This window comes from Vanessa atalanta, chromosome 7 (assembly GCF_905147765.1).
Source record: "Vanessa atalanta chromosome 7, ilVanAtal1.2, whole genome shotgun sequence".
Classification (NCBI taxonomy): domain Eukaryota; kingdom Metazoa; phylum Arthropoda; class Insecta; order Lepidoptera; family Nymphalidae; genus Vanessa; species Vanessa atalanta.
The window spans coordinates 8,105,395-8,121,521 of record NC_061877.1 but is presented as its reverse complement, the minus strand read 5'-3'; the positions used below and the strand labels follow the sequence as shown (position 1 = coordinate 8,121,521).

Here is a 16,127-nt window from a genome sequence, read left to right as displayed (position 1 = left end):
TCTTAGCCTTATCTAGGCATCTTCCTTCTTTTAATTTAGCTCTTAATAATATTTAGGTACTAATTATCGTAATAATAACACTTTAATCATAAAAAAATTCATCACAGATACATTATTAAAATATGTACAACATGTTCATGAAGTGATTTGGAATGAAGCTGGCTTAAATTTCAGTAATAAGATTTAATACAACACTAACTAACATTAACACTTGAATATATTACTCAAGTTAAAAAAAGATAATCTTGTATTAATCCTGCAAGTATTTTAAATGGTTTTTATGTCATCGACATGAGTTGCATTTTTATTTCACGTCTTATATTTAAGATATAAATATTTTCGTTTATCGGCTACGATTTTATTTAAATTATATCATCATTGCGCATCTAGCGACTTATTTTGGATGGTTTAATTTCAACGTTAATTGAAGAAGATCCCAGAATTGTGGCTCAATAAATATTTCACATTAAGTAATATTTATTTTATAAATACGAATCAGGAAATTTAATTCGAATGAGAAATGATTGGCACGTTTAAAAATACGATCGCGGAAGATGTTTTTGCGTCCATTATGTTTCTGTTCAATGACATTGATTATTTAATTCGAAATATAAATGCCTAACAATTGTCTACATAACGAAATTTGTTCTCATTCATAAAAAAATGAGATATTATTTAGCATTAAATAATTTTTAAAACGTTCATTTATTTATTATGTAATATAATTATATTTTTTTATTTAAGTACCTAAGTTATTTCTAAAAGTAACAATAGGCAATAAAAAAACGACATCAGACTATTCGTTATAAAATTTAATTCGAAATGAGTTCAATCTCGTTACAAAACAATTTTCAAACTGTACTATATTCGATTGATTGGCAGGTTATCTAACGGCTTCATGTTATGCAAACAACCGCCAAAATAGTCCAACAAAATCATCACGTCTCGTACCAATTTCATTACTCTCAAATAAATTGCGACGAAAAGCGGCCAAAGATCGTTGATCCCATAAGAGTTCGTTGTTTTATTTAAAAAATATATATTTTCTCATATATCATTCTAAATGATACCATTTATCGGAATTGCAACCATATCGCCCATGCAAAAAAAATCTTATCTTAAATATCTGTTTATCGTTCCGATTGTAGTCATATCAATACTATTCTCAGTAAAATTTATTGTACAGGATTTTTTTAAGATTACGCGGTAAGGGTTAGTAGGTCAGGTTTTTGGTGTTAGGTATAAAAAAGTTAAGTCCTTCCTTAAGGTTCAAGGTTGCTTCTTGCAAATTCTCTTCAAGTAGTTTGGCTGTAAAAGCGTAACAAACAGACGGACAGAGTCACCTTTGCATTTATAATATTAGTTTGTATCAGTATACCTATTAGTTCCGAGTATTGACTACTGACGATTTATTTACTCGCGTGAAAATTAACGAATATTAATTCCACCTATAAATCGTATGTTAATAATAAGCTGTGTCTATTAATAATGTTTTAATATAAGGAGGTTTTAAAATAATTAGATAATGTATTAATTGTGTAGAAATTTATAGAAATGTCAGTGTCACAGTGCCAGACAAAATCCAAAATTCAAAATAAGTATATACTAATTATCAAGTAGGAATTTAGAAACAATTTTGAACGGTCATTTTACACGACTATACTTAATGTAATTTTACATACCGATGTCATAAATTAATTTCTATTATATAGTAAAAATAATAATAATTTAAAATGTACGCAAAGTATCGCGCTACTCTATACCTATTGTTTATTTTTTTTAAAAGGCTCGGTTTTAAAGTTTGGCCGGTGAATGTTTTTATTCGTTTATCAGTTAATCCTTCAAAAAAAGATAACAAGTATTTGTTTACATGCGATCACAACAACATAGTAAAATATGACATCAGTCAAATACAATAATAGCTGCTTATTATCGAAATTATCAAAATATCGATACGTAATAAATTTAAAGAGCGTATTTGATTTATCTTTTATCTATCTATATTATGAGTAATGTAACGGAATGATTATAAGTAGTTGTGTTATAATAAAGATATGCTTATCTTTTAATTGGAACATATTATCATCTCTTGAATAATATCTAAAATTAACATATACCTCACCTAAGTAAAGTAGGATACGTCATATAGTGATTTCATATTCAAAAGAAAATACATTATCAATACTGTATTAATTATCATTAGGAGTTAAATGCAATGTAGCGACTTGCTGTTCGAAGTTCGATACGTCTTGGTGGTAGGAACAACCACCAAGACGCACCACCCACTAGTCTCTTATTCCACCGCTAAATGGACGAATAGATTATAATCTTACTCTTCTAAATCTTATTTGTAACTAAAATTGAATCTTTTGTTGTAATGTTGTAATGTTAATTGTTCTAACCAAAGTTCATTTTAAATTCAACTGATAATTACAAATTATATATTAAAATGTAAATATAACTACAAACATATGCGTAATAATCTCAGAAACTACTTTCTGCGTAATTTTCATAAAAACAGTTTTATCAATATGCAGACTAATTCGCTACGGAAACGGTGCCGCTATCCATCGCGAAGTATGTGTACACATAATATACACTTATTAAATTAACCGTCACCATAAACAGTGATTCACATACATAATTATGAAATGAAATGATTTCCACTTACCAACATGTGATAGTCCGGTGAGATCAGATTCTGTAATAAAAAAAAAATGCGTGAAAATAATGGTCATGAATGCGTGCCCACAATTAAATAGAACAGCATTAATAATGAAGAATGGTATATTTTTTTTATTTTAATAGATTTTATGGAATGTGAAATACATTACAATGCCAGTTACAAATTAAAATATTAATAATTATATTCCTAATGGTAACTTATTTGTACAATCATTTCGTATTTATTTATATATTTAATTTATTTAAAATTATAAATATTGTATTTTAATTTACAAAAAAAAAACATCACAGAGCTTCAAAATTAAAAAAATCCATATTAATTTAGATGAATATGAATATTTACAAAGTCATAAATTACTCGTCGATAACTGTACAAAATTATGTGAAGCACTCTACTCACTCTAGTTCGAAAAAGTAAGAAAACACCTATTTACAAAAAAAAAAAAATCAATCAAAATATTATAAGAATATGTATATATGTACGTAATGCAGTAACGAGTAATATTTACACCATTTCTGAGAAAGTAAGATTTATATTTGTAACGATTCAATGAATTTAACATCACATATGTAATAACAATAATTATATTTTATGACGAAACCCACAACAAAATGTATGATATAAAATAAAAAACAATTCACTACATAAAAGAAAACATTGTCTTTGACGTTCGTATTTCAAATAGTGGCGGGACATTCGTACGATATCTTAAAAATAACGTGTTTTTTTCTATGCATTAAAGTCAAACATTTCCACAGTCAAACCGGATGTGATTCAAATGTAATTAATCGTTAAAGGAAATATCAATGTCGATAGGAAATGAAGAATACATGGAATTTATATACGACATTGTCTTCAGATCTTCCGTAATTCCTGTCTGTATTGTATAAATTTAACGCCAACCCGTCCTCGGGTTAATGACCGTAAAATTTACAAAACTTCTTATATGGTAAATAGTCTTGATAGTTTTGAGGAAAAATTAAATAATCCGTGTAAGTTTATCAATAATACCGATAACTTTCTCAATTGAATGTCATCGTGGAGAACACAGATTCAGGAAGACATATTAAAACACTACAAAGTAAATAAATTATTTTTTATATTTACGAATTAATTTACTATTGTCAATTCATTTATTTTGACCCCTAACATACTAACAAGTGAAGTTACATAAAAGCTGGTAAAAATAGTTAAGAAGTATTTTTTTTTTACTAACGGATAGTAAGGTAACCTGGCTGCCTGTGGTTGTCCAACAGGGCTAAGACCTCGTCTCGTTTTCGAGGAAAAGCTTATTTTTTTAGTTTAGGCCTAGTTTTTATACCTCGCATATTTTATCCGTTTGTAATAAATACATATATTTTCTTTTAAAATTATTTGTCATTGAACAAAAACTAGAGTAGGTAATTGATATATTTTGTAATAAATAAGATAATAAAATAGGTGTACAATTCAATTCAATGTAATTTTCACATTCAATATTAGTGTGCTTATTCTGTCTGTGTAATTTAGCAAAATGAGTTACGGTTAAGACAGGACATTGTAAACATTTTATTTCAATAATTTGATACAAAAACAATTTCGTGGGCACTAATTGTCTTTCTCAAATCGTAAAAAAGATCACTATACGCCACAATGGTACCACAAATGACGTAAACAGTCGTATCAACAAAAGATATGATTGCAAAACATCACCCCATATTGTTATTAAAAACATTGCGTTTTATGTACCCAAAAACATCTGACACGTAGTGCGATAACTAACATTAATAGATTTAAATGAGTCGTTCTGGTTCCTTATATAGATTCATGGTTCCATCCGTATTACCATTTAAACATTGATAAGTATATTACTGACGTCAAAGACCAAATATATGTGGTTAATGAAACACCTATGAAAATATACAGGAGAATTTTCGTAAGTATTTATGTATGAATATATTATACGAATATTATAAAGAGAATAGTAGGTATTAACGATATAACTGAATTTAAAACGTAGGTGGATTGAGGTGTATTTCTAATGTCGGTTACAAAAGTAAATACTTGCTACAAATATAAATTACCAACAAGCACAATTTACCGAAATAGATTACAAAGGTTTTTGTCGTATAAAAATATAATTAGGAACTTCCTTTTTTTATTACCTTTTTTGCCATCTCCGTTTATGTGATGTTATTTATTTTTGCTCTTATTCCATAATATTGTAACTTTAGTGTAAAGTATCACGTTCTTAATGACCTTATAATGAATCTAACGCAATCCATCACGAAATTTCCCGTCCCCAATGCCGTTTAGATAACACATCGGAAGGAGGTTTACATTTCTTATCGTATTTATATTTACTTAAGTGTCAAGGGTCTTGCAAATCTGCCGCTGAAAATAGCGCGACAGAGTTATTATCATGCCCCCTGTGGATTGTAAAATGTAAAAACAAATATATTTTGCTAAATAATAAGATATATTTATGAACAGAATACTATGTTGTTATTAGAAATATAAATTAATGACGATACTCTGGACATAATAACAAATTAATTACGAGCTGATTTATTTTCATATTTTATGTAAAATTAAAAATAGAACTGTTTTATATGAGCGATTATTGTAAATTAATTTAGTCTTTATTGTTAATCGACTTTTAATATTTTTAAATTATTTCACAAATCCTAATTTTGTTCAATGTAGATACGAATATAAAATATTCGCTGGACGGAAAAGAAGGATACATGTAAATCAATGTAAAATAATTTAAATCTGAGAAAATTAATTTCACACCGAACGGTATATAAGTTTTATAAAAATATTATCTTACGTTTAATTAATACCTAGTTAACTATTCCATCGGTACCAGTGGGTCAAAATTCAAATAGTCCTTTAATCCGTCATACTATGTTGCTCAATTTGTTTGCTTGTTGTTGAATAACTTGACATAATAAAATCTTGTCATCGATTTATTATTAGTAGAAGTATATAAGATTATCGAAAGGTTAATCCCATTGGCCACGAAGTAGTTTATTTAATAGACGGAACATTGGACTTTACAATAACAATAATAATAATGGGAAATTGAGTATTGTTTCTAAAACATTGTCTACACGTGTTTCAATATTCAGTTACCTACGTAAGACTAGGCACACGTTTTGTACGATTAAATTCATAATTTCTAGTGAACGACGTTTTAATGATATTATATTGATGCTTCAGAATAAACTTCCGAATTATTTTTGTAAATTGCACGATACAATTAGTAAATGTGTCAATGATCATTCTATTGATGATAAGATTAATTTAGTTATATTTTTTGTAATGACAAAGGACACGACGAATATTAAATGACTTTCAGAATTTATTATTTTCAAAGTTAAGACTTAGGTGTTATTACAATCCTTTCAAAAACTCGCCCGATTTTTATTGTCCGTCGAGCAAGTCGTCGTCTGTTGTTTTATTACACACGAATTTTAATGATTCGTAGAATTTATACGACTTTATATTTTTTTGGTAACTATAAATACCATACGTAAACATCTTTATAGGATGGCAAACACACGTATTTATGGTTAGTGATCATCTTCACCTGCTTCACCTTCTTACAGCAGCAAAGAGCCGCCAATGATTGGGGCTGAGATGCTTCTTGAGCCTTGTATCTGTAATAAGACTGTGTCATTCAATCTTACCTGGAATACATATAACAAGAGTTAATGAGATCTGCCTCGTTGGTTCAGTGGTTTGATATAAGATCACAGATTCCGATGTTCTGAGTTCAAACCGCAGGTCAGGCCGATAAAAGGTTATTAAGTTTTTCTGTCGAAATATTCTTAAGCTATTCTAACAGCCCGAAGTCCAAAGTAGTTGGGTGATCTGCCTCAAGTTTGGCCGCTGTGACCAAAATCGGTCAAGATCACCCCATCGTCATCATTATCAATGAGCAGTTACGTAGCTTGTAAAAAGTTGTGAGTACGTTAGTTAAATTATTTAATAATTACCAAAACATGATTTTCCTAATTGAATCGTACTTGAATCGGTCTGTTTGCAGAAAATTCCGCTTACCGATTTGTAATGTGTTGCAACATTTCTATGGGTTTTCAGACATACATTAACCTGGTATTACAAAACATTGAACAATACGTACGCTGACTACATGTACATATAGCTTTATCTGAGTGAGTTGTGTTTACTAGAGCGATAAACCAGAAACCCTCCAAGAGTAATGTATCAATTTTCGTATAATGATCGATGAAATTAAATTAAATTAAATACAAATGTCATCGCTTACGGAACTACGTCAATGTGTCCATTAATAAATATTCTCTTCAACTAATGTTAACGAGTAAAAATAAATAAGAAATAGCGATCATAAAATAAGATTAATGTCAACTGAGATGGTGTCATAGTACGATACGTAACTGACGTCGTTATTTTGTTAGCATTAATTAATTTTCCATTCATTTATCATTATATTTATCAAATGAGTTTTACTCGTCAGTCATGAGGTTTTAATGAAATTATACAATGATAATGTTAACAATTAAGTACCTACCTACCAACTACTTTATGTAGGTACTGTGGACTACATTCTTACTTAGGTACTGTCCGATATGATATGAACGGTAACGGTAATGTTACGGTACCTCGGTACCTAGGTGCTTATTATATTGTGTACACACGAATAGTACCTATAACCTAAAAATAGGAAAAAGGACTTCGCGGTTAATTATTTGTCATATTATATTACGAGTATATATGTTACTAGTTGTTAGCTGCTACTTCTCTCGCGTTTCAGGGGTTGGTCTTCAGGTTAAAGTCATAAAAAAATAACCGACGTCTATTTCCTTGGAGTTCAAGCTTACTTCCAAAAAAATTTTTCAATCAAATGTCAAATCTTATTATCAAATATGATTTTGTGGTTTGGGTGTGAAGAGGCAACAGATAGACAAACAGACAGAGTTACTTTAGCATATATATTTTAGTATGCAAGTATATATATGAGGCTTATACACTCCATACAAAAAAATATTTTCGTTGAAAATTATTTATCGGGTGCAATCGCGTTGGCATTATTTCCAAATTTTCGTAATAGAAATGTTTTCCAGTAATTTTCACAAGCGTCCTCAAGGGTTTTATCTAGTATACGGCCCTCATATATTCACTATATGTATATTAAGAGCTTAGTTTAGTCTGTCTATTTTAGATGTATATAAGTATATATAAATCTTTTTCTTGTACGTGTACCTAAAATCCTCTTCAGTTGAAACTTGAACCGATTTCGGTGAAACTTTTTGTGTGCATTTTGAGTTAGCGCTGCGATCGGAAACTTAATACATTTATTATTTAAAACCCGGACGCATTCGTGACGGGTAGCTTTCGATTTTCAAAGTCAAAATTAGCAAACCCCTTGTTGAGCTACTAAATTGCTTAATTTTTTTTACTTGTATATTTTTTATAGTAAGTTAATGTATTTCAATTATTTTATCAAATCCTTCAAAAATATTATTTAAGTATGATAAGTAATGCCATCTGTTGAGAGAATTAATATAACTGTATATAGTTGACACTTTGTAAAGCGCCATCTATAGTACGTTATCTGAAAAAGTATTCACACAGCGACATCTAGTGAATTGCTATCGTACTTCATAGTAAGTGGGTATTTTTACAAAGAACGTACTTTTTAGACAAGATGGCGTTAGTAGTCTTTCAATATTGGATTGCTTACGACATCTAGTTTAATTTATTGTTACTAACTCAGTCACACGGCAAAATATATTGCAAAAATTAAATAATAGATGTCACTGTAATTCCAAAGCCGATTCTCGTGCAAAAAAAGGTAAATGATCTGGTATACAAAGATAAATTATTACGTACTTGAAATAAAAAACTAATAATGAACCACCGAAGCAGGTTAAATGGTACATACCAGTATCGTTGAGTAAGCCATGAATATCTGTCGTCGACCTGTCGGCCGACATTGCTGTAACAAACAAGAAAATAACATTGTAAAACATTGTTTTCTATTTACCTATTAATTAATTTTTGCTATATTCATAATTTTAGGAAATCAAAAACCTTAGAATAAGTTATCACTTGTAAAAAGAAGCTTTTTAAAAAATAAACTTAATAAATGAGTAATATAATACATAGTTCGGTTGCTTATATTATGTTTATGGGGTCGACGCATTGAGCTTAGAAAAAAAACAAAAAAACGTTTTGATATAGTTTTTTTGCCACTTTCTGATGCCAAGCCGACTCGTTAAATTTTGAATGTTTTTTTATTGTTCTACCACCATAAGGATTAGATTATTTAATGTTTCCAGCGGACTTAAGCGATTCTGGCGGAAATAACAAACTTAAACAAACATTACACTTTTTTTTATAATTTCGGAATTGATTATACTTTTGAGGAACAATGCCGTGTTTTGGCGGGTAAGCTAACAATTTTTACAGTCTTACGAACGAAGTCGTTACCTCTGTCTGTCATTCAAATTGCAATGTAAAGGAGTCTTATTAAATGAAACTTTACTTACAAAGATGTCGTCTTAGTAATTATAGCCATATAAAAAATGTATTTCAATGAAAAATTTGTACTAGAAAACCATTTATGCAGTAAGTACCTTAACTTTTCTTAATTTTACAAATATTATTTAAAATTCTTAAAGACCACCAGAATTTATTTATTCTTAATGTAAAAAAATGTGTGGTTTTTACCATATTGCAATTATATATATTGTGCTTACATATAACATAAATGACAAGACATTTAATTATCTCTGCAAGTAACGAATAAAAGGATATATATGAAGAACAATTTTAACCAACATGAAAATAAAAACAGCAATATATTTCCGCCTTTGATTTAGTAATTATATTTCGATTCATGGTCGTTTAACTTGATTGCGACCCAAGGCGTTAAGCCGCTAAGCCATTTCGTTTTAGTAGGTATGTTGGTAACATAGAGCTAGCCTGAACGACTAGCCACTGACGTCACTAATAAAAGTAAAAGCTAAAACTTGTCCATCCGTCCGTAGACTTTTTAATAATTAAGTATTTTAAATTTGTTAATTTATTTCAATAGAGTATTTTTACATTTTAGCATATCGTCACGAGTTGTTTGTAAAAAGAAAGACGCTACGGTACCTTTGAAAAAGTATGATATAGGACGGGCAAATGTTCGACCTGGTGATAAGTGGTGACCACGGCCCATAGACAGAAGCGCTGTAAGAAATTTTAACTATTCCTTATGCGCCAACAACATTGGTATCTAAGATGTTACCTATATCTCTTGTGCCTTTAGTTACACTGGTTCACCCACAGCTCAAACCGGATTACAATAATATTAAGTATTGCTGGTTTGGTGGTAGAATATGTGACGAGTGGCTTGACAAAAGCCCTATCAGATAATTAGCAGGACAGGAGGTGTACATTTTCAAAACGTTCAATATTGTAATTATATCGGACTTGTTTACACGGCGCGATGCAGCTGCTAAGGTTCAAATAATAATGCTTGTTTTTTAAATCAACCAAAATATTTCTCACAGAGAAGATATCACCGGCTTAAAAGTATTTTTTGAATACAATTTTTTTTCAAACTAATAAAATGTGTAGCACCGAAATCGAGTTCATTATTTCAGTTCAATCAGTTGAAAGAAATCGGCTTTGATTTCAGTTGCAATATTTGATCCACACCTGTTTCAATTTTATATATATAAATATGTCCTACTACTGATCATAGTGAAACAAACAAAATGGAAATGATGCAAGTTAAGAATATGTCTCATATCTTAGACGATTATGAGTAAATTATACAATTTCTAGATTCAATTACGCGTGAGTATCTGTTTATCCGTTATATAATCAATTCCGTCATAACCGCGGTCTGCGGACAGCGAAGGCCGGAGCAAACTAAGCGTGACCGCTAGTGACAGGGCTGTTCTGACAATTTGATGTGTGCTGTGTTCTAAGTCTACGAGACTATGAATTTACTACTGCTAATCTTTTGCACGAAGTTTCCAGTTCAAAAATATCCTATAATATGTTATAATTCTTAATTAGAACAATCTACATAACAGATACATACTTAAAGTTACATAAAACTTAGGTAGTTCTGTATATAAAAAACAATATTTTTTTTTTCTGTGTTTGAATCTGCCCATAAATTATGTTTTTTTTAATGTCTTCCATCAAAAGATTCTCAGCAGCAGTCTGTTAGGAAGTTGTTAATTCGTCTCGAAAGGCACGTTGACTCAGTGCCTGATCTCTCGCCGGTCGTGACAGATTAGCTTCCCCTCGGACGGATGTGAGTGAGGGAAGAGAGGGTTTGAAGCACTCGTGTTTATGCTCACACTTATCTTCTATTCTTTTAAAATAACATGACCTGACTGACTGATTCATCACCGCCGAGCGTAAATTATTAATTATATATTAGGGCCATGAGATTTGGCGATTGATCGTTTTATTGATTTAACACCCACTAAGGAAGGAATTTTAGAAATTCTACCCCTAAGGATGTGAAATATGGGTTGGAAGATTGTATGGAAGTCCGTCATTTTTTAAGTTAGAAATATGAAACTTTTATTTTGGGATACTGATTAAAATTGAGTAGATACTTATTTAAGCGTTTCTGTATATTCTACCCTAAGGAGTGATATACCACCACTCTTTGGTTTGGTCTTAAATTGACATATTCAATTGCCACACGAGTAAAGCCGCGGGCAATAGCTACAAGATCTTATGTTCTGTGTTTAGCCGCTGTGGCCATGTCGATCGTGATACTATTGTTAAAAAAAATAAATTGAAATTACTCAGCTGTAAATTGAAAAAATATAGTTTTTATTTTCAATGGTCGTATAATCATGTAAATTTTGTGCTACTTACAATTAATAGAAGCTTAGATACGTCTATAATAAATTACTTTTAGTGCATTTAAATCTAGATATAACATTTTAATCTTCGATAATCCGAATCTAGATTCGTCGGCAATGGTCGCCTTAGTATTTCGTATCACTCGACTAGTTTTAGTACGCCTAGTTAGTATTTCGTAATGGACTCAGAGTGCAATTATTAGAGTCTGATTGTTCGAAACTATCAAACGTAACTGCTATAAATTAATCCAGCGACCAAAGGTATTTAGCGTATACATATAAACATAATTTGTCAAAGAAAAGACAGCTATTCTTCTCTTTTGTTTGTCAAACGACGTTTTTTTTTTGGGTAGATTTTGTTGACTTTTGATATCAATAAAAAAATTGTGCGAAACGAGCAAAATTTACTTAGCAAAATGTACTCCTTGTGATATCAATAAAGATTATAGTCGAACCAATAGGAGAATACGCCATTTTTCGGCCCATCAACGCATATTAATAAAGTGGTTCAAATTAAAACCAGATAAAATATTTCACCACTTTAGTTTCATAAAAAAGAAATTTATTTTTTATCCATATGAATCTTGTTTAAGCATAATTTAATTTTTGCGTAACTCTATTCTAAATACAAAATTAATATATATAATCAACCAGGTTTTTTGATTATCGTTCATCATATCGTCGAGTCTGAATGTTACGACCGATGTTATCGATTACTTGCACATAAGGTTTGTCAGGTGAAAGACCAAAGAAATATTACGTCCAACATCATCGTCACGGCGATCTTTTAACCCCACAGGTTAAAAACGAGTACTTATACTAGGAACATATATGATAGACCTTCTGCTTCTGATTATATAATTTTATTAGACATTTCCGTAAATAAAATAATTACATTGTTGAAAAGTACGATAGACAGCTGTGATTGCAGTAAATTGGTCTTTTGTGGTATTTCTTTTTTATACCAGCTAGTCACTAATTGACCACTTTGACCGTTTGATGCTAAGCGCTGACGGTTGTTCAGACACATTTCTATTGTGAGTATAAATAAAAATGTTGTCTATTCAATAGTCGAGCCGAGCCGAGATGGCCCAGTGGCTAGAACGCGTGCATCTTAACCGATGATTTCGGGTTCAAACCCAGGCAGGCACCACTGAAATTTCATGTGCTTAATTTGTGTTTATAATTCATCTCGTGCTCGGCGGTGAAGGAAAACATCGTGAGGAAACCTGCATGTGTCTAATTTCAACGAAATTCTGCCACATGTGTATTCCGCCAACCCGCATTGGAGCAGCGTGGTGGAATATGCTCCAAATCTTCTCCTCAAAGGGAGAGGAGGCCTTTATCCCAGCAGTGGGACATTTACGGGCTGCTAATGCTAATGCTATTCAATAGTACCTTTTTAGCAGTCATTATTAATTAATGTACTTTTTAATTTCCTGGCTTACTTTACACTTGTATAGCCGAGAATAAAAAGATGATAAGCATTTCTTATAACGAACACGTGTATTTTTCACATTTTACTAGCTGTCACCCGGGGCGTCGCTCGAGTATTTAAAAGTTAAACGTCACGCCAGGTTTTAGGCATAAAAGGTAACCTATGTCCTTCCTTCATCGAAAACGGATCAGTTGCCGTGAAAGACCAATAGACAGACAGACAGAATTACTTTCGCATTTATGATATTAGAACATACGTCATACAAACTGTTGTAAAAAGTTTTGAGCTCTATTTAATTAAATAAAACTTATTCCGGTTGATTTCTTCGAATTACGCGAAATATTTATTCAATTCGCCTTTTTGCAAAGATTAAGATCACATGGTTTAAAAAGATTCCTTAAAGAGTTACTGACCTCATATTTGTATTTATAGAAGATTTAATTCAATAATGTTACAAAACAAAATAACATAAGCAATTGGCACGAATAGCTTAAATATTATATGAACGCAATGTAAGCCATATATGTATTTGAGGGCTTCTTGTTGGCAATGTTCTATGTATTCATTGCTTATACGATAAAGTTTTTAAAAATATTTCCTTGATACACACATACATAGGCAATGTTACTTTCGGCTTATTTACACAATGTGATAAAATGACGTTAATCACTAGAACAAGTTTTAGCTTTTACGATAAGCAAGCTCCTCGAACTCCTCATTCTCTCTGTTTTTATATCAACTTTCGTATTATAAAAATGTTTGTAGTTTTCCAGATGAAGAGGGCTGTTACATTGTGCTGAATTCTGCATGGTAAATGCTTCGCTAATGGCTTGGCCAGACTGGCTTCGAAGACTGCAGTACTTCATTGGAACAATAATAAACGAACTCAATTACCTTTCCTTAAAATTTAATTAAACGCCTCACTTAAGTTCTGCAGGAACTATCGTATATAAAATGCTACGGCCGTGCAGAACCATTCTAAATTGTCATTCATACCACATAGTATAAGTCTAGGGCTAACCATTTCTCCCGATGTAATAATTAAGTATTCTTTGCTATCATATTGAATCCTATTTTCCCATTTTTGTGAGGTTTACGATGTATTCTCCGACGATATTCGGAGTACATGTGTAATATTGTAAGTTGTTCAGTTGTAATATTGTATTGAAACTTAAAATTTAACTAAGTGTTGTCACTCGAATAAATTTTAGAATCATAGCAACATCAATATGGCGCAGAAGTCACTTTCAGATAAAAGTAAATCATACCTACGCGTACTGAGCAAATTTGGTGTCAGATAAACACAGTTTATATCAAACACTTTACTGTTGACATAATTTAAACCACTAAAATCTCATGTAATTCATTAATTAAAATACTAAAATGTAAAATCTGTCTTTTATTGTTTCCGCTACAGTAGCAAAATGCTTTTATTTAGTCTATTGTTGTGGGTAATTTATCATTCATACGAAGGAAAACAGTTATTTATATTATGAATAAAGATGTTCGCACGTTAAGAGGAAGCAATTAAATAACGTCGTTTCTTGCTTTATACAAATCCGAAATATTTTGTAAATAAATATTTACTTTATATGAATATATTTTGCATCTAATACTTACATAATATCTAAGAATTATCAAGTTGAGGATATGTCAGTAATCAACAAACATTAAGTTTTCTTTGAAGTACATAATTATCATGATAATTTTAACGTACGTTAAGGGAAAAACCCAATAGTCGTAACAGAAAATATATGAAAATAAAACAAATGCCTTCGCATACGAATCAAGTTTGCAGTTTGTACCTTAAACTTTAAAACGAAGCAAAAATATATTTAAATAAAAAAATATCAACGGTACATTTTGTCATATCATGATTATAATATATATATATTATATTCTTATTTATAAAACATTAACCACAATACAACCGCAATGATCATTTATTATAAGTCATATAAATATATCATTTTTGTTGACATTTATGAGACAAAAGTAAATCAGTATTTTCATTTATATATAAAAGTAAATTCGTTATACTTAGGTATAAATAAAAAGGTTTAATTATGACATATGAATTGTCGCCCGCGGATTTAGATGTTAAGCCTAACAATTAGCGTATGTTCTTCCTTGGAGTCAAGCTTGCTTCAGTGTTTTTTCTGTGAAAGAGCAACAAACAGACAGAGTTAAATTGGAATTTATAATAAAATATTATATCAGTATACATTTTGTAACTTACATCCTTAAAAAAAAGTCGTATGTAATTTATAAAATAATGAACCTATCTCGACAAAATTGTATTTAACTAAACTTTCAACTAAAACGAAATTGTTTTTTTTTTGTTATCTATTAATGTGAGTTATTATATTTACGGTATCAAGAGTCAATGGGCGACAATCGTGCAGTTATTATAAACGTCAAGTAATATTACCGGAAAAAAAAAAACATTTTTTATCGGTTATGTCAAGATCAAAGAGCCCATTAAATGGTTAATTCAGAGCGGAGACCATGGTTTTAGTATGTTATGGTGAGGCGGATATTACCTTGTATAAATGCGTGAAATAAAGAATAAACCAATTTTTCCATAGATTTATATGACAAAATCAAAACACTTTCATAAAATTACTTAAAGCGTCATGTGACAAAATGTTTTTAAATGTAAAGCTACAACCGGTTCGGGATATAGATTCTACAAAGAAGACCCAGCAAGAAACACAGTAGTTATCCTTTTCCAATATTTTACATCATTAATTGTTTATGTAGTTATGTTACTAAATATATAATGAAATTATTATTGTGCATGATAATCAACGATAATTATTTCTACACTTTTTTATGATCTACTAGCGACCGGGCCCGGCTTCGCACGGGTGCAATGCTGATGCTAAATATACTACAACGTTCACAGTTTTTCAGTCATTAGTCAATACAAACCTCGTTTGCAATGGAAGCTCAAAAAAGGGTTTATTTATGACATCACTTCAGAAACCTCTAAAATGATTTGAAAGTTTGTCTACTATATTGTGCATGTATTATACATACAAACCTTCCTCTTGGATCAATCTATCTATTATAAAAAATAATTTTAAAAGTAAAGTATGTAAGCATACATAGGTACAGACAGCGGTAAGCGACTTTGTTTTATACTATG

General features: G+C 30.5%; 1 protein-coding gene across 3 annotated transcripts in view; it reads right to left on the bottom strand.

Moving 5' to 3' along the window:
• Window positions 1-16,127, bottom strand: part of LOC125065463 — a 157,899-nt gene that overhangs the window by 57,166 nt on the left and 84,606 nt on the right. For 2 of the 3 annotated variants that reach the window (XM_047673045.1, XM_047673047.1), the window contains 2 exons: window positions 8,598-8,651; window positions 2,672-2,701 (listed from right to left, as the gene is read on the bottom strand). In XM_047673045.1, the coding sequence (XP_047529001.1) occupies window positions 2,672-2,701; window positions 8,598-8,651 (84 nt within the window). The remainder of the gene's footprint in view (window positions 1-2,671; window positions 2,702-8,597; window positions 8,652-16,127) is intronic. The other variant, XM_047673046.1, reaches the window with a different exon arrangement.